The sequence below is a fragment of the Mustela erminea genome, chromosome 2, assembly GCF_009829155.1.
Source record: "Mustela erminea isolate mMusErm1 chromosome 2, mMusErm1.Pri, whole genome shotgun sequence".
Classification (NCBI taxonomy): domain Eukaryota; kingdom Metazoa; phylum Chordata; class Mammalia; order Carnivora; family Mustelidae; genus Mustela; species Mustela erminea.
Genome location: NC_045615.1, coordinates 131,367,281 through 131,386,202, shown reverse-complemented (window position 1 = coordinate 131,386,202; position 18,922 = coordinate 131,367,281). Strand labels below are relative to the sequence as shown.

Below are 18,922 nucleotides of genomic sequence, written 5' to 3'. Positions count from 1 at the left end.
GTCTCCATGCCCTGTGTGATTCAGTCTTCTCCTGGCAGCAGGTGCCTCACAGACAGGCCATGGGAAGCCATTCCTTAGCATATGTGAGGCAGACAGCGGCAGCTTTCACTGCTTCCATGCCCAGAAACGAGAGTAGAGTGGGATTTTGGTTGGCGGAGGCCTGGTGTCTGCTGGGATAGGGGCTCTCCTTCCAGAACGGGAGCTGCATCTTCCTCTGGAAACGCGACGCAGCGGCACGGGTGCTGGTCCGGGCATCGCGGACCGGACGTAGAGCGGTGGCTGTGTTTGTGTGTGTCCTGGAACCACTGAAAGATCTCTTGCTTTTGTTCCCTGTAGTAGATTTCCCAACACCAAAGACAGAGCTGGTGCAGAAGTTCCACGTGCAGTACCTGGGCATGTTACCCGTAGACAAGCCGGTCGGTACGTGCGGCACTGCCTCCTTTCCCTGCGCGAGTGTTTGGGAGCCTGTAGGAGGAGACCCCTGCCCTGTCACCAGCCACAGCGCACAAATGGTCCTGATCAGAAGAGCCCCAGGGGACATGCTCGGTCACATGGTCCCCGGAATAGAGGGACGGGAACAAGGCAGACACACCGCTGTCATTCACGCAGTGGCCTGGAGACGTGTGATCCAGGGCTCCAGAGGGTTCTGCCCTTCTCAGAGGGAGCGTCCGTCTCCAGAGCCGGGGAACCTGCTCTAGTCCTTTGTTGACCACAGGGAGAAAGGGCTGAGGGAGCTCTCCTCTTTCCCCTTTCCAGGTGTGACCCCAAAGCAACACACCCCGCAGTCAGCTCCCATCCCCAGGGCAGAACTTAGCCTCTCGGCCACACCGAGCTGACAGCAGGCTGGGAGACAGAGCCTTTCCCTGGGTAGAAAAGGCTGAGGAGAGGTCAGAACCCTCATGCCCTGCTTGGGAAAATAGTGCAGCCGCTTTGGGAAAAAGTCTGGCAGCTCCTCCAGAGGTCAAACACAGAGTCATCTCTGGACCCAGCAGTTCTGCCCCCGGGCGTGTACCCAGGCGAAATGGAAACATCTGTCCCCACAAACATTCACAGCCTCATTATTCACCATAGTCAGAAAGTGGAAACAAAAATCCGTCAACCAACGAATGGATTAGTAAAATGTGATACTATCAAAAAAATAAAAAATAAAATCGATGCCACCAGACCACGTGCTTGTATTTGGTGGTAAAGAGGCATCACAGACTGACATGAGCGGCAGCGTGGACCAGCCCGGAGGATGGGAGCCACGTACTGTGGGACTCGCTGTGTACAATACATCCAGAAGAGACAACCCTCTGGAGAGAAATAAAATCAGTCATTGCCTAGGGCCGGGGGCTGGGAAGAGCCAGATGAAGACCCCCAGAGTGTACAGGGCTTCTCTCTGGAGTGATGACAATGTTCTAAAATTGGTTGCGGTGGTGGTTGCCCCACTCTGTGCCTACACTACAAACTTTTGCATGGTTCACTTGAGATGGGTAAATTGTGACTGCACCTCAGCCGGGTCACGGTTCCCCCCACCCACTGCCACAGAAACCGTCTGGGCCAGCACACAGTCCCAGAACCACCTTGCAGTGCCTTGTCTAAGTGCCTCGTTTAAGTGGCAAAGTAAGGTGGGGTGAGAGTGGAGTCTTCGGGCAAGTACTGGCTTCTTTTCCTTCCCCAGGGCCCCTTGCTTAGGAAAAGGCAGTGTTTGCTTACATACTCTCTGCATACTTGGGGCTAGGGACTCTCTGGAAAGTAAGTTGTACCGTGGTCCAGTGAGAGAGGACATCACCCACTCCATCTCTCCGGGGGTTCTCATGACCGTTCTTTTGTTGAAGAAGCTGGCATTTTGTTTTTTCTTTCAAGCGATGAAATGCTCAAACGAAATGTCTTTTGGGGCTACAAAATAAAATATATAAATCAAACAGCAACTGATCAGTTTGGGTGGTTTGGGCCCACACTGGATGGTGATAAGTGGCTTTAGGACCTTGTTCAGCGATCTGTTCCATCCACAGGAATGGATACCCTGAACAATGCCATAGAAAATCTTATGACCTCATCCAACAAGGAGGATTGGCCGTCGGTGAACATGAATGTGGCTGATGCTACCGTGACCGTCATCAGTGAAAAGGTGAGCAGGACCGGACATGAGGTTGGTCTGTGTGTGTTACGGTGAAACTTTGGATATGGTGACCTTCCTTGAAAGGTGGGCATGCAGCCAAGGCTTCACCTCTAGGGGGTGTAGTTTGGGGGAGGAGGGTGGTTATGGTGAGTTGTGATTAAAGTTGCCTGCATTTAAAACAAAAAAACAAAACCTTTTTTTTCTGTCCTTCATGCCTGGATCTCTGCATCACTTTGTTTTTCTTTGAACTAAGGAGCTTCTGTTCTGATGCTCCCAATTCTTTCTTCCTCCTGTGCCCCAGAGAATGAACTCATTTGCTAGAGGGACCTGTATGAGGCCGGCAGTCACTCCTTACGGGTTTGGTTTTCTGACTACTCTCCAGGCTTCGGTGTGGTCTGGGCTGTTTGTCTAGAGTTGGGCCACAGGCGCTGCTTTGGTCGGGAAAGGTGCTGGGGTGGGTTCTGTCTGTAGGAGCAGGGGCCGACGATCATCGAGAGAGGTCAGCATTCGCCTCAGACCAAATTATCCCAGTTGTATGGCTGAGGAAACTGAGGCACAGGAGAGCGAGTAAACGCCTGTGGCCACAACAGCTAGAAGCGGCAAGCTCAGGATTCGGTCCAGCAGTCGGCAGCAGACTGTCGGCCGCTTTTCAGTTCTGCCTCCATGAGGCACCTGTCACGGAGAGACCCCGAGGCGTCGGCCTGCTCTTGATTCTGTCTGCTGGGAGCTCACCTTCGAGCCCAGTCCTGACTCCAAAGAGTCAAGAGTCAGGTGCTTACTGACCCTGCCTGCCTGCCTCTCCGGCCTGCCAGGCTCGATGGTCTTCAGTCTTTAAACTTGTCAGCCCCTTGGCTCCCTCAGCATCTGCAGGCGCCGCCCCTCTCTGCCCTGCCCCTTCGCCCAGCCGGCGGGTACCAGATCTCAGCCTAAACATCCTTTGTCCCTAGAAAACTTCATGGTGCCTCAGGATCCTTTCAGTGGCCTGGGAAAGGATTCCTTAACACCTGAGTGAATAGTTAATAAGTCAAGATGTTAATGATCCAAAAGTCAACATTCTGGATATGTTTACTAATTCAGAAATTGCATATGGTCGCTGCAGAGGATGTGGTGTTCCCAAGAATGAATTCCGAGCATTTCTTTACCCTGCATCATATGGACACCATATGGACACCAGTTTGTGGGGAGAAAAAAGTGATCTGGCAGCTTTTCTGCGTGGTTTCAGATAGAAATATGATTCAGTGTACTAGTTAGCACGGCAAGGAGAACCGAATAAAGAGATCCTGTGGCTCCTTTTCTCTTGGTGCTCTGAGGTTTCCAGCAGGTTCTGGCCAGATGGGCTTTGAGCCTCCAGTTGCCCTGTGTGAGCAAAGCCTAAGAAGTTTACGTGACCCCGCTCCTGCCCACCGTGAATGCACGGGCTTGGGGTATGGTAGCCAGACAAGAGAACACACATACCTGGGTGAAGTTCAGAGTGGGCCTAGATGGCAGTGAGACCCCCCAGCTCGCAGGGATGGCCTCTCCAGACATGTTGAGAAGCTGGCCTTTCTAGGAAAGTACATCCTTTCTAAATCCAGGCGAGCTCTCTGTTCCTAACACCAGCGTCTCTCTGCGGCCACTCTGGGCTTGAGTCTGTGGCTCAAGCCTCGAACTGGTTCCTGCCTCCACCGGCCTCCGGGAGAGCGGGCTGCTGAGTGGCGTGTCTTGCAGAGTGAAGAGGACGTCCTGGTGGAGTGCCGCGTGCGATTCCTGTCCTTCATGGGCGTCGGAAAGGACGTGCATACGTTTGCCTTCATCATGGACACCGGGAACCAGCGCTTCGAGTGCCACGTGTTCTGGTGCGAGCCAAACGCGGGAAACGTGTCAGAGGCGGTGCAGGCTGCCTGCATGGTGAGTGGTCCCCGCGGGGGGCTGCCGCGCCTCCACACCCCTGCCTCTAGGGCAGAGCTCCTCACCTACAGGAAGGTCTGGCTCCTTTCTCGAGGGATACTCTGCTGGATTCTGCTGTCAGCCCTGCAGATGCTGTCCATCCTCATCAGCTCTTTGCCGTTTCAGCAGCCTAGGGCGCCCACAGCAAGCCGGGCTCCACGGAGCCACGTTCTGTAGGGACTCCGGAACCCCTGAGAGCAGGGCTCTTCAAATCTACAGATTGAGGATTCTTTTATTTTTTTTTTTAAGATTTTATTTATTTACTTGAGAAAGAGTGAGTGAGAGAGAGAGAGCACACAAGCCAAGGGCAGAGGGAGAGGGAGAAGCAGACTCCCAGCTGGAGCAGGGAGCCCAATGCGGGGCTCAAGCCCAGGACACAGGGATCATGACCTGAGTGATGGCAGATGATTAACCGACCGAGCCCCCCAGGTGCCCCAGATTGAGCATCTTAATTCTCAATCCCTGATTAATTTCAGGGTATGGCCAGGAAATGTGGGGCATGTAGGAGTTGGTGCTGTTGAGAACCAACTTAGTACTTAAAATATCCCCTGAGTTGAATGATTTTTATTTCAGATCGTTGGTTTCAGCACATTGGTCTTAAATACTTAATTTGTACCTGTGAACTCAGTCCTTACAATGACTGTTTGTAAGGGAGTTGTTAGTTCCATTTTATGTATAAGACAGAGGCTCAGAGGAAAGAACGGGCCCCAGGACACGGAGGTGGTCAGCGACGAGGCCTGCACTCAACCCCGAGTGTTTCAGGTGACCCAGTCGTACTCTTGGTACCACGTGTAGGATTGCAAACAAACAAAAATACCTCATCCTTCATTCTGAAAATATCCTTTGAGCACCTGTGATGCCAGGCACTAAAGAAGTTCTAGAAAAATTGAGGAAACAGTATGAATGTAGGCATCAAGACCTGGGGTGGTGGTCATCCCTAGCAGCAGCGGGCTAGGGAGCTGGACCCGAGTATAGGAGGCGAGGTCCCCATCGTGAAGGGCCTGGGGAGTGAGGCCAAGGCATTTCTCCAGCAGACATTAGTAAGTAGGACCAATGAGTTGATACTGGGTTTTAGAAGCATACTCCCCCCCAAAAAGGAAACCAAAGGAGGGGATGGGTTTGAAAGGGCAGGGCTGGTGTGGGGAACTCGGGCAGGAAGCCATCGTACTGGTCCACATGAGAGTTTCCGAGGTTCTAAACCAAGATCGTAGCAGCGGAGGAAGCAGGAGCAGATGAGCTGGGACGTTGTAGATAATCGCCCGGTCAGGAATGAGCAATACTGAATTTAAAGCGCCCATTCTGTTTGTTTAATTCAACCCACCGTTTAGGGGCTGGACCGTGGGAAGATTGAATAGGACTAGGATGCAAGGGGGAGACCCATAAACCAAAATCCAGACTTCTGTTGTCGTGTCAAAGGTGTTATAAGTAAAAGTGTAAGACCACACTGGACTGAGAAGTGGCTGGAAGGAAAAAGAGGTCGAGACCCTGAAAGCTGACCATGGTCTGACAGGGAAGCAGTAGCTCGAAGCACAACAGTAAAGGGGTTTGTTTCTCGTTTTATGGGTGGGGGCGGCGGATTCACACATTTTTTTAGACTGAGGGAAATTAGCTAGCCAAGCTGGATTGGAATGGTGGTCATAAGGGCTCAGTCGGTTAAGCGTCACTCTTCAGTTTGTGTCATGATCCCAGGGTCCTGCGTCGCGGTCGGGAGGCGGGGGGTCCCCTGCTCAGCAGGGGGTCTGCTCCCTCTCCCAAATAAATAAAATCCTTTAAAAAAAAAGAAATGGGGGTCATATATATAGTTGGGGCAAAGTCTTGTGGTAGATTAAGAGCTTAGGGCTAGGGTTTGGCCTCCTCATTGGGTCATGGTGACTCGAGACTAGCCAGATGCTAAGAGTCCAAGAGGAATGGGTGGCGTTGAGGGAGGTTGCGGGAGTTCTCTGTCGTGTGTGTGTCGTGAATACACAGTTGCTGGGTGAAGAATGAAAGCAGAGGATGAGGTGGGCTCTAGATGGCCAAGGCGAGGCACAGGGAAAGGGAGCCCACTGACTTTCCCCTCAAGGGACACCTATGAATGGAGAGGGGAGGAGGGAAGAAGAGGGGGAAGAGCTGGTGCCCTGGGCTCACGAGCCGGAGTCCTCTGACCGCAGACCTCTGTCAAGTGCTGTGGAGCTGGGAGGCCAAGAACTCAGACCTGCCTGCAGTGACAGCAGGGTGGGGGTGGTGGGGGTGGCAGGGGCAGAGCAGGCAGAGGGGTCCAGAGGAACCCCCGGAGCCAGCATGGGAGACGGAGACGGAAGGAAGACAGTAGGAAATGGAAGCATCCAGTCAAGCAAAGATGGCGGGTGGCTGTTTAGGTGTTTCCTGAAACTGAACAAGGATCGTAACAGATGGTTTTAGTGGTAAAATGAATGGCTTTCAGTCTTAATTGTACATTTTAAATGTGGTGACAATTAATAATTAGCTTTATCACTGGTTACAGTTTGTTTTCAGATTCCCAGACTCATTTTCTTTCTGAGAAACCATTTTTACGCATTTGCTTACGATTTTAGTTGTAATAGGGAGACCAGCTGAAGCGGCCCGGCTGGTCCAGTGTAAGGTGCACTGAGAACCCTGCCCTACACCCAGATCCCAGCATTTATGACTCAGTGGCTTTCCTCCGGAGTCAGATCCGCAGGAATCTCTGCGAACTGTCGAGCATGAGTAACTCACACCCTCTGAAATGCCTTTGGTGCTGACACGCGCTCTGGACTCTCCTTAATCATTAGGCATCTTTTGCAGCTGTGTGGCATAGGCCCCGCTGAAGATATTTTGGTGAAATTCAGGAGGAGAGCGGGAGCCTTCATGAAATTCATCACGTGCGGTGTCGGCTCACGCTGGACACAACTCCCAGTAGAGATTCCTAGTCCATGATGACCTACACCGTCATCCTTGTGACGGCCCCCCTGCCCGTGTGCAGATCTGTGCTTGGCAGGTGTGTGGTTTGGGTTGTGATGCAGACTGGCAAGCCAGCTCACACGGAGGAGGCTTGAGCGATCCTTTCTTGGGTGACTGGGTCGAAAGGGGCTGAGTCCTTCCCGAAGATAGTCTGTGTCTGCTTCCCCTGGGGAAACCTCAGCCTGTTTCACACTACACTAAAGAACCTATTGATATGTAAGTAGAGTCTTTTTTAAAAAATCAGCCATGGAATTAATTATTTTAAAGGGCTAGGATTAGGAAAAACTGTATTTGGTAAATTTTAATCTTCTTACCTAATTTTGAAGAATTACTTATCTTTCTATTAATATAAAAGCAGGTGGGTTGTGTTATATTTCTGAAGGAGAGAAACTGTCTGTGGTGCCAGTAGTGCTAAAATCCATTAAAATCCATTAGGATTTAAGAGCTTATGGCTGACTCGGTTGGTGGAGCGTGCAATTCTTGAACTTGGGGTTGTGAGTTTGAGCCCCGCATTTGGTATAGAGATTACTTAAAATTTTTAAATCCATTAGGATTTAGACTCGCAGATAAAATGTCTCCTGAAATCTTTACACATCATTCTTTTTTATTAAAGCAGAAAACAGGAAGGGAAACAAACATTTATGAAGACCTTCAGTGCAGCTAGGCCTGTTTTCAGCATTCTGCAAGGATTCCTTAATCGTAACACCCTCTGTAAAGGTCCCAGTTCTGTGCCATCTCACATGGAAGGAGCTAAGACTGAGAGATGGAATACCTTGCTGGGGTCATACAGGTGACAGAAGTGACAGAGCCTAGATTCAGACTGTCCCTTCCTACCATGCTGGCTCCCAGTCAGCTGTGAGCACTCATGTCACCGTACAGAGTTGTATCTGTCTCCGACAAAACTCGAACATTCTCTCTCCCCATCATTTTCCTTTTCATTAGCTCTTTGACTGTTACATAAACTACAGCCAGTCCAGAAAGAGAACAAGTCGAGGGTGGAGGTGAATGGCAAAAGCCACAGCACGTTTGTTGAGCCGAATGGTCTGTTTTTTCAATTAGGCTCCAGGCCCAGCATGGAGCCCGACGCGGGACTCAATCTCACAGCCCTGAGATCGAGACCTGAGCTGAGGTCGAGAGTCGGGTGCTTAACTGACTGAGCCACCCCCGTGCCCCAGGCCTAATGATCTTTTAAGAACATTTCAAATACCCACAGTAAGAAATGAACTCTTGGGTTTATGTTTAGGGGCTAGGTCATTACATTTTGGAAGCAAGTGTATTGGTGAATTAAAAGAGAAGGGATGGCACATCATTAACAACCATAAAACGAACTTTTGTTTTATTTCAGCTACGGTATCAGAAGTGCTTGGTAGCCAGGCCGCCTTCCCAGAAAGTTCGACCACCTCCTCCGCCAGCAGACTCTGTGACCAGAAGAGTCACAACCAATGTAAAACGGGGGGTCTTATCCCTCATTGACACTTTGAAACAGAAACGCCCTGTCACAGAGACACCATAGCTGCATATGTTAAAGGATTCTGGAATATGTACCTGAAGGTTGAATAGCTACACTAAAGAAGATGAACCGATACCTGGCCTTCCAGTCAGTTGCCGATGCTTTGTCTTCAGAGAATTTACCCTTAACCAAACAGTGTTAGACAAGCATGTTCTTTCGTCTTGCCACCATCATGTGATATGAAAAGAAGCATGACTAATTTTTTTTGCTATCAGTCAGATACATCGCGAGCAGTGGAAGGTCTTTTTCTTACTGTAAATACCGTGAACGTTACTTAACTTCACAGACACAAAGAAGAATGTGGCCACACACCCCCCTGGTGAGCTAATGCTGGGTCCTTGGAGCGAACGACGCCCGAGTTAGTTTCACGGTCTTCTTGACTGGATCTGTCACGAGCAGTGTTTAAGTCCTACAGCACTTTGCCCTGTTTCCGACATTGGAGTAGCCGCTGCGTACCAGATACCATTGAATTGCTGTAAAAATAGGATGATGAGTTTTTGTTCTGGTCTTTCACAAAATCGAACCTTTTGGTTGACAACATCGGCTGTTGGCATCAGTACAGAAACCAACTGGCAGCTTTCCTTGACGAGCTCTTTGACACACGGACATCATTTCATGTCTACAGCTGTTTGCGGGATGTTGGGGGAAAAGTGAAACTTCAGAATTGAAAAGCAAACCAAATTGGGGAAATTAAAATCGAACAAAAAGTAGCCTTTCTTTCTAGATGGTTTTTAGACCGATTATTAAAAAAAAAAAGAAAGGTGAAAGAAAATCATAATGCATTTCGGGTGGGACATATTTCAAACTTCTGCCTTATATTGTACAATGCAGCTAGAGAATTATAGTTCACTACAGCCATTCTCTACATAAACAACAGTAAAACGAAATATTCCTCATACGCCTTTCACCCTTAGTTTGATAATTAGCCAATATGCAATCTGGAGTTGAGGAAATGTCATTTACTTTGGGATCTCCAGCACCACGTTATTATGTTTGGTCATCCTAGCGAGATGGTCTGCTAGGACTCTGTATCCTGCTCAGTCTTACCCTCATGCTTTTTGCCCAGAAAGCCGTCTGTCCATCATGTATTGTCCATGGCAACAAAGTACATTAAATTGAACCTTTCTGAATTTCTGTATTTAATATTAGAATTTGTTGAACTTTACTAGATCTATTTTTAAATTTATATTTTTTTCAAGAGTTAGAAATTTCATATCAGAGCAAAAAATACATAGCAACAATGGACTGCTTAACGAGTTTCCCCAAAATAGCTTTTTCCGGCTTCTTTTTTCTCACCTATAAAGATGCACAGATTTAGACTCTTGTTGACATTGTTGTCTTAAAAGGAAGTTGCTAAGGAGACCAATCTAAATATTAGTCTTATTTACTTTTTAATGTCAAAATTAACATTTTAAAACATCCAGTTATAAAAACTAACACTTTGTTTATCCACCGTGATGTACTTGTTAAAACGGTTTCCACAGTCTTAACCCATTTGAGCCTTAGGAGGTAGAGAAAGGTACTAAACACATTTGAGAAATAAAAATGTATATATAAAATATGAAGAGGCTCAGTCACGTAACCTAAGATCCCTCAGAAGTTTGTGTGAGAGCCGGGACGAGAACCCGCGCTTCCCCGCTCTGTTGTAAGTCATGCTGCTTCTGCATCATTGAGGAGAGTTCTCTCCCCAGCTACTCTGGGCTTATCCAGAGTATAAATCCAGAGTACAGAATTCCCTGTAGAAGGAAGGGAGTACATCCAAGTTCCTCACACAGCGATCTAAATCATAAAACCATCATCCTCTCAGTCTGGGCCTCTCTCCCTTCAGTGTGCCTCAATCATGTTGTAGAGAACAGGTTCCTACATGCCGTACAGCCTGTTCAACTTCCGAGATTTTCCTGAGGTGGTGTTACTTGTGGTAGAGATAGTCCTAACTGGTGGTACTTCACCACTGGAGAACATGATGGCGTCGGAGGCCTCCTGCCTCTGTTCCCTCAGAATTCTGGAACTGCTCGCTAGGGCTGTAGTGTTATGACAAAAAAGATGCCACCCTCGAAATGAATCCCACTTCTCACCAGCCTAATGCTATCCTATCTGAAGTAACCAGTGGCATCATAAGAAATTATTGCCATAAGAAAGTCCTTACTGTGCCCTCTGAAAAGCTGTTCAAAATTGAATCACGATGATCTTTCATCTCGACCTCCACAGGGAAAGGTTTTAGTGTGATAAAAATTCTGAATAAGTCACCCACTTTTATATTGGAAACCTCTACCAGAGCCCACTGTTCATTTTTTAAGGCATACCTTTGTTTGTCTTCAGGGTCAAGAATACTGAGCTAGCTTTAAGTAGCAGTCTGCTTGATATATGCAATCACAGGATGTGTCAAGATGAACGATAGCCTTTACATAACTGAAAACTTTCCTGCAGATACTCGGTTCTGAAAATAGCTTTGGTTCCTAAATGCAGTTAATTTTGTGAAATTCATTACGTTAACCAGAACATTCAGACACTTTCTGCCATGGCCAAAAAGTACGTGTGACGGTGTGCGTGTATTTCTCCGTGAGAGGGCGCGGTGTCCCCCCCCACCCCCGACGCTGTGGTGACACGGGAGTTATCTATGCATCTTCTGTCGACCTGCGACGCGGTAAACCGGCGGCCGTGTCCGCTAGGCCCCGTCCGTCTTACCATTGTTTTAACTAACCTGTTAAATACGGCTTGAAATATTTTTATTTTATTTATTCTATTTTTACTGAAATATACTGCATTATTGTGTTAATGTATTCTCTTTACTGGATACTCTCTCCCAGCGTATCCAGGCCTAAGTAATCTCAGTGAACTCTACATCGCCTCAAAGGTGGTTTTGTAATGATTTGTAGTCACATTTTTATTGGAATATGTAGAAGAAATGGCAAAAATGCTTAAAGGTCCTTTTATTTTTAAAAAGCAGCTAGATAGACGCAGACTTGCCATCTCATCTCTGTGCTCCTTGGCGGCATCAAGGGGAACAGCCGACACGCCTGTGGCAAAAACTTTACTTTGCAAATCGAAAAGCACCGCTTGGTGCTTTGTTTTTATATTCTTCACAGCACATGTGCTCTCGCCTGAAAGACACATGTCCACAAGCCCTTTGTTTCCACTTGGATAGAAGATCACCCCTAGCTACTTAGGACCCTTGTTTTCTGTTTGTGTCTGTCTGATTGCATGAAGGGACATTAGACCCATTTCCATTCAAGTAAGTTCTTCGTGATAAACTGTTGGCACAGCTACTTTTTAAAAAATCCACTCTGATTTTATGACGGAGATTGGCAAGACAATTCTACACAAGGTCACTTACTAGAAAGCCCTAAATCTTTCCTCCTTTTCTTGTAGGACACTCTCGTTTCCTTAAGCATCACAACACAAATTCAAGATTTCACAAACAACATGAAAAACATATCCCCAACCAATTCTAGCACAATCTGACTCGTAAAACCATTAGCTCTCTAGTTTGCCAGGCTTCCTTAACCTAATACACAGCTGATGTGTGTTACACAGCCAGGAAAATGCAGTTTAATTTACTTCAGCTTCAGAGAGAAGATTGCACTCGCGGTTTATCCGTGAGAGCACTCCCTGCCATACAAAGCGGCTTGTTTATCCCGAAAGAACGTTTGCTTTTGCTTTCTGCCCCGTTTGCTGTCGACCACTTTTACACATTTTAATGTACTATGTTGTGAGAATAAACTTAGCTGCACAAAATGTCTGGCTCGTTTCTCTGACCTCTCAATCCTGTAGCCACAGGAGTGGAAATGCAAGTGTAGTGTCTCCACGCTAGTCGTTTTCTTTTCAGGTGATTCTTACCTCAAATTACAAATCATTTTGGTAATGATTCTGCTCTGAAGATTGTTACTGCAGCTTGTCACCTGGTATGAACTAGAAAGCAGCTTTAAATTTTGGATAATTTATCACACTGCCCTTATCTGGTGATCAGGAAGGACAGCTGGCATCCTTAGTCACCAACTCAAGGCTTGTATAAGCAGTCTTCTTATGAAGGTAGTCTGGCTTTCGTTCCTTTTAAGAACCTGATGTCAAAGAATGAAAAACAGGGGCATCTGGGTGGCTTAGTTGTTAAGTGACTGCCTTTGGCTCAGCTCATGATTCTGGGATTCAGCCCTGCACTGGGCTCCCTTTCTCCCTCTCCCGTCCCCCCGGTTGTGCACGCACTTGCTCGCTCTAATAAAATCTTTTTTTTTTTTTTTTAAAGAGGACGAAGAATAAAGTTGTACAGGCACTAAATCCAAAATCAAGGTGACCAGAAAAGCCAGTTAGATCTGGGCTACTGTAACTGTCAGACGTACGAAGATAAGTGGAATTTAGAATGTGTACCCATTTTGGGGGTTCATCTTGCATCACTGCCCCCCCCCACCGCCTCATCCCAGTTTCTTATTATTTCATCAAAGGCAGTTACTTTGAAGGAACAAAATTTCATTTTGGTTTTGGGTATTATATTAGTGGTAAGTAATTTCAGATCAAATTTGCTATTGGAAATCTACCAGTAAGTTCATTATTTTAGATTTTTGCAGCACCTTAAGAAGTTCAAGAAAGGGAAATGTGAGTGTAATCAATATTCTCCTTCTTCCATGTTTGTCCAAAGTCTTTTTCCTTTTTTTATTCTACAAAAGTGCTTAATTGATCACGTCCTTCTTAGAAGACCCTCGAAGAACACTACAGCCTCAATGAATCTTTCAAAATCTCCATATATTTCTAACGAGAAGTACGGTGACAAGATGCGTACTATGAGATACCGAAAATAAGGGGCTTAAGTTGTGATAATGACATGAATCACAAGCTTATCAGAAAAATATCCTGAACTATTTCTCCACAGTGAGAGTTTATATAATATCTCAGACCTGCTACTTTTGGACAATGGGATGCTTTTCAGCCTGGGGCAGAGGAAGAGGGCAGGAGGGATAAGCGATCCCAGGAATAAAATACCAGCCGTTGACCCAACGAAGTTTAATTCAGCTGTGCTTGTCTGTCCAGTCTCTCGAGGCCTGGAGTGCTCAGAACCAGACAGCAGGGAGTATGCCAAAAGACCTTATTTTTGAAACAAAGAGCTCTATCATTTTTAATTTTCAAAATCAGTAAATTAAGCTGGGCATTTAAAACATTTCTGCACTTTTTGAAAGTCATAATTAGCTAGAGAATTCTTTGGGGATTTAAAATGGAAGTTCAAGGATAAAAAAGCTTCTTTCCTTTCTTCACTGATACATTCTGATAAATGTAAATTTCCAGCAAAAAGTTTTATTCCTACTAAAATGAAATTCACCATTTTGTTTATCCTCACTTCAAGTGAGAAAGACTCGAATATTAGATTGAAAATAGGCCTAAAACTCTATCTTGAAGAGGATAATGTTCTCGTGAAATCATGCCACCTGAATTGAACATTTAGGAATTTACATAACACTGTTCAACACAACTGGATTCTGAAAATAGAACTTTATATTCAAACTTAATGAGTTTATGAACATTTTTAAACAATAGTTTTCATACTTGTAACTTATTTGATTCAATGTCAGACAATTTCTGTTTCCATGATGAAAAAAGAATCAATAGACCCAGAAATGATAATCATACCAATTCTTGGTAGGCAATTGATACTACATTCAAGATGAGTTGACTTTTAATATAGTTAACGTAGCACTACAATGTATTTGAATTGCGCATCAGAAATGATTTACCAAAGTTTGATTACCATGTACCATTCGGAATGACTTGTAGATTTTACCATTTCACCTGATCTTGGAACAGAATCAGACATTATGGATTTCTTCAGTAACTGGTGTCACTTGTATTCAGCAGATTTGCCTCTTCCTCAGATTACTACTACTTAGATGGCAGTCTGTGTACGGTCCCTTTTTTACAACCGTATCTGGCACGGTCAGCAGGAGAGCGGGCGACGTTCCATCTGCTCGGGATCCTGGAAGCTCCCCCGACAAGAAACTTCTCGCTCTGGTAATAACGAGCAAGGAGCTGAACTACCCACGCCAGGAACTTCGGAACCTCCCGCTCGTCCCACTCCGACTCAGTCGCAGCCACATCACAAAAACTCGTGCCATCCTGTGTTTAAGAATATTTTGATACTTAAGGAAAAAAATCGACCTCCATAGTAATTGAAAATGTCAAACCACCACTGAGCAGATACGGAAAAGCAAGCTAAAGTCAGTGCGAGGGGCCAGCGTCTCTTCCCTCTCTGCGCTTTCTTCACAAGCCGCCTTGAGTCTGTTATAAGGCCGTGTTTCCCTTCAGGAAAAATTGTTGCCACTTCCTCTTAAAACGGTGTCCCGAGTCCAAACTGAAAGTTAGCAAGAGGGAGACAAGTTCTAACAGCTGGTCCTGGGTCTGCAGCCAGACGTTCTAGAACAGATCAGCACTGAGCTGTTGAAATACAGGACTTCGACTTTTTGTTGAATCGCCTACATTATTGTTTCTTACTTGTCTTCATTCTCTTGAAGGTAATATCACATGTAGAAGACACTAAGTGACCCAAAGGGTGAGTATCTTGTGTAGGGTTATCTAACCTTCAGAGAAATATCAGACTTCCAAAAAAAAAAAAAAAAAAGAAAAATCAACTGCTCTTGACCCCTGAAAAAAAATCCAGACAGTCAAAGCCATGGTCGAGGATGCCTGAGTAGGGAGGAAGGTGAGTTTTCTTTAGGCTTTTCCCCTCTTCTGGTTATTGCTGGTGAGGGAAAGTAACCAGTCTTGGGTGCAACCCAATGATAGTAAAAATGTTGAGTTGGTATCTGAGATTTGATCCCCTGGGGACTTGAAAATGGCAACATTACTGGAGGCAAAACAATCTCTATAGGTTTCAGTGTAATCACTCTGTCTTCTGGGCGAGGTCTTAGGAAGTTTGTCTGCCGTTCGTGGGGTCTGGGGTGAGCTGGGTTCCTCATAAACGTAGGCACTAAGGGGTTGGTGGCAGGCTTGCTGGGCTTTCTGACCCGCAAGGAGGAGGCAGCTGAAGTTGCGTTTTTCTGTGGAAGAGATGTTTTTGTTGTTAATATCTCTGACCGATTAGCATTTACATTAGTTTCTCGATTCAGGAACTCAGTGATTTTCATTTGGAGGCTGTTATTATCATTGGTGGGAGCTTTCGGCAGTGATATTTTTGATTTTTTCTTCTTCTTCTCCCGTTTTGAAGATTTACCCAACTCAATTCCATCCAGCAGACCCTTTGCTGCAGCACGGGCCAAAACGTCTTTCACAGACACTGTCTCAGATGGGTCCCGCTGCAATTAAAAGAAGCAGTTACTCAATGTTGGAGTTAACTGTTGCTGTGTACACCACAAACGTTCTCAGTTTCAGGAAAAATAAACGAGTACCTTTATAACTATAAAAAAAATTGTTTTTAGGCCTTAGTCCTGAATATATCCCATTAACCTCAGCAAATGACTTTTTTTTGGTAAAATTCCCCATTTGTAAATCTGATAGAAAAAAGGAAATTCTAGAACTTATTTCTTCCATGTGAGCTAAGAGGAACTAGATGTTGGCAAAGTGCCTAGAAAGTGGGGGTGGAGAGCAGGCAAGGGAGGAAAGCTCAGGAGGAATAGACAGATAAAAATAGGGACTTGGGGGTGCCTGGCCGGCTCAGTCAGAAGAGTATGCAACTCTTGCTCTCAGGGTCATGGGTTTGAGTTCCATGTTGGGTGTGGAGTTTATTAAATAAATAAATAAATACACTTAAAAAAAAAAAAAAATAGGGATTTGTGCCACATAGTAGTAACTCTTTCTCCTGTCTTTTAGCTATTTAATTTTTTTATTATTTTCGTTAGCCAGCATATAGTACATCATTAGTTTTTGATGTCGTGTTCAACGATTTCTTAGTTGCTCTTAACACCCAGTGCTCATCACAACACGTGCCCTCCTTAATGCCCATCAGCCGGTTCCCCCATCCCCCCAGCACCTTCCCCTCTGTAACCCTCGTTTGCTTCCCAGAGTCCAGAGTCTCTCATGGTTTGTCTCCCTCTCGGATTTCTTCCCATCCAGTTTTCCCTCCCTCCCCCTGTGGTCCTCTGTGCTATTCCTCATGTTCCACATTAGAGTGAAGCCATATGATAAATGTCTTTCTCTGCTTGACGTATTTCACTCAGCACAATCTCCTCACAGTCTCATCCCTGTCGGTGCAAATGGTGGGTATTCATAAGCCTCACCATTACAAAATGTTCACAAAGTACCTAGGTTCCTCTTTATAAGGTTTGTTGTTTCTTAACAAACCTTATAAAGGTTTATTGTTTCTTACTTCCGACATATGACATGGTCTGGAGTTCTTCCCCCTTACCTCCCTTGTTAGAACAGAAAGAAAACAACCATTGGTAATTCCAGATGGTTCCATTCTGAAAAATTTATCAGTAGACAGTTGTATTTCCTTTAAGGAGCACAGTGGAAGGACAGGAGGACTAAGCCTGCAATAGATGTGAACAAACAGGAAATGGTTAGAATGGCTTGTCTGCCGATTGAGAGACCATAAATTGCAACAGCTTCTCTTATATTATGTTTTCTAATCATAATCTAATCTAATCATTTAAACAAAAATTCCAAATAAGAATAAAATGCCAAAGCAGAACAATATTATAAATTAAAAGCTCTAATATTTCATGTTAGCTCATTATTTTGTTTCCCAAGGCTTCAATCTTTGAACAGCTATGCCAAGAATATCAACCTTGCCGCAAATCAAAAACTTCTTTCCAGGTTGCTAATATGGTAACAAAAAGACTTCCATTATCAAAACAGGTAAACACGGATAGTAATTACAAAGGTATAATAGAAAAAAATCCTTTACTTTCACATGTTGTCAAAATACAAGTAATATGACTTTCTTCTTTTGATTACTTTGGCACAATTACAATATAAAAATGGCCTACTGTTTTAACTATATTATTCTTCCCAACCACTTTTTGAGTATAATGGATTTGTTACACAGTACTCAAGAAAATGGATAATGAAGAAAAGATTTTGTGCCAGAAACATAATTTCTAATCACTATTATGTGTAAAATAACATTTTGGTTTTGTATTTTTATATTTACTACTTACTATTTAATTTCATTCAATAGTAAATGGTTCACTCATAAATAATAAATAATTCTTATATTCCCATGCTTTTATAATTAAAATATAACTAATAAAAGCAATGAACATTTTTCCTTATAAATTAAGGTATCAGGAAGTCTTGCTAATAATTTTTGTGTATTTTGAAATTTAGCACCATTTTTTTCCAAGTCTTTATTAAATTCCAGTTAGTTAACAGCGTAGTATTAGTTTTGGGTATAGAATTTAGTGATTTAAAACCATTTTAAATGTATATTTTTTCATTCACTATTTGCCTACTATGTGCAAATATGTGCACATAAAATACTAATTCTCTTAAATAGTTCACCGTTTAGTTGGAGAAACTAATCAGTTTATGATAATATAAAGAACACCCAATAAGAATGCTGAGCCAAATTATGTAGGAATATAGAATAAGGTACAATTAACCCTGGCCATGGGATAGCAGATATGAAGACTGTGCAGAAGTAGCATTGGTGCTGTGTCTTGAAGAATGAGTAAGTTTCCAACAACATGTTGTATTTCTAGGCAGAAAGAAGAACATGAACAAAAGCACAAGTGAGTCATACAAAGGTGTGTTCACACCCTCCGATCCAGCAATTGCACTACTAGATATTTACCCAAAGGATATAAAAGTACAAATTCGAAGGGATACATGCACCCCGATGTTTATAACAGCGTTATCAGCAACAGCCGGACTATGGAGAGAGCCCAAACGTCCATTGACATGAATGGGAAAAGAAAATGGTTGATGTACATGATGGAATATTACTCAGCCATCAAAGAATAAAGTCTTGCCATTTGCAAGGACATGGATGGAGCTAGAGGGTATTATACTAAGTGAAATAAGTCAGAGAAAGACAAATACTGTATGATCTCACTCGTATGTGAGATTTAAGAAAGAAAATAGATGAACATATGGGAAGGAAGGGGGAAAAAAGGAGAGAAAAAATAAGTGACTCAACAATAGAGAACAAACTGAGGGTTGATGGAGGGAGGTGGTGGGGGATGGGCTAGATGCGTTCATCTAGCCCATGGGTATTAAGGAGGACACTTGTTAAGATTGGCCCTGGGTGTTGTATGTAAGTGATGAATTGCTGAATTCTACTCCAGAAACCAGTATTGCACTGTATGTAATTTAATTTAAACTTATTTTAAATGACATTTTAAATTAAATTTAAAAAATAATTTTAAAAAATGTGTTCAGGGTACAGCAAGTATTTCTATGTGGCTGGGACATAAGCTGAATAAGGGGGATGTAGGGGTCACTTAGGATACAGGCAGACACACATAACCTCAAATGACATGCCAAAGAGTGATGCAAATGGTGGTTCTTAATAAATTTTTATGTTGAAC

General features: G+C 44.5%; 2 protein-coding genes and 1 long non-coding RNA gene across 15 annotated transcripts in view; 1 reads left to right on the top strand and 2 right to left on the bottom strand.

Annotated features, from left to right (window-relative positions):
- Positions 1–11,869, top strand: part of APBB2 (amyloid beta precursor protein binding family B member 2) — a 369,643-nt gene extending 357,774 nt beyond the window's left edge. For all 12 annotated transcript variants that reach the window (XM_032334144.1, XM_032334145.1, XM_032334149.1 and 9 more), the window contains 4 exons: positions 337–420; positions 1,998–2,113; positions 3,812–3,991; positions 8,313–11,869. In XM_032334144.1, coding sequence (XP_032190035.1) covers positions 337–420; positions 1,998–2,113; positions 3,812–3,991; positions 8,313–8,480 — 548 coding nt within the window. In that variant the 3' untranslated portion in view covers positions 8,481–11,869. The remainder of the gene's footprint in view (positions 1–336; positions 421–1,997; positions 2,114–3,811; positions 3,992–8,312) is intronic.
- Positions 11,870–12,071: 202 nt separating this feature from the next.
- Positions 12,072–14,540, bottom strand: LOC116585019. The gene is made up of 2 exons (XR_004283433.1): positions 14,216–14,540; positions 12,072–13,550 (listed from the first exon to the last, which is right to left on the bottom strand). It is a non-coding gene; the product is annotated as an uncharacterized LOC116585019 (long non-coding RNA).
- A 54-nt stretch (positions 14,541–14,594) lies between these two features.
- Positions 14,595–18,922, bottom strand: part of NSUN7 (NOP2/Sun RNA methyltransferase family member 7) — a 64,030-nt gene continuing 59,702 nt past the window's right edge. Inside the window, exons 10-11 of one of the 2 annotated variants that reach the window (XM_032334155.1) lie at positions 16,798–16,921; positions 14,595–15,748 (exon numbers count right to left, since the gene is read on the bottom strand). In XM_032334155.1, coding sequence (XP_032190046.1) covers positions 15,119–15,748; positions 16,798–16,921 — 754 coding nt within the window. In that variant the 3' untranslated portion in view covers positions 14,595–15,118. The remainder of the gene's footprint in view (positions 15,749–16,797; positions 16,922–18,922) is intronic. The other variant, XM_032334156.1, reaches the window with a different exon arrangement.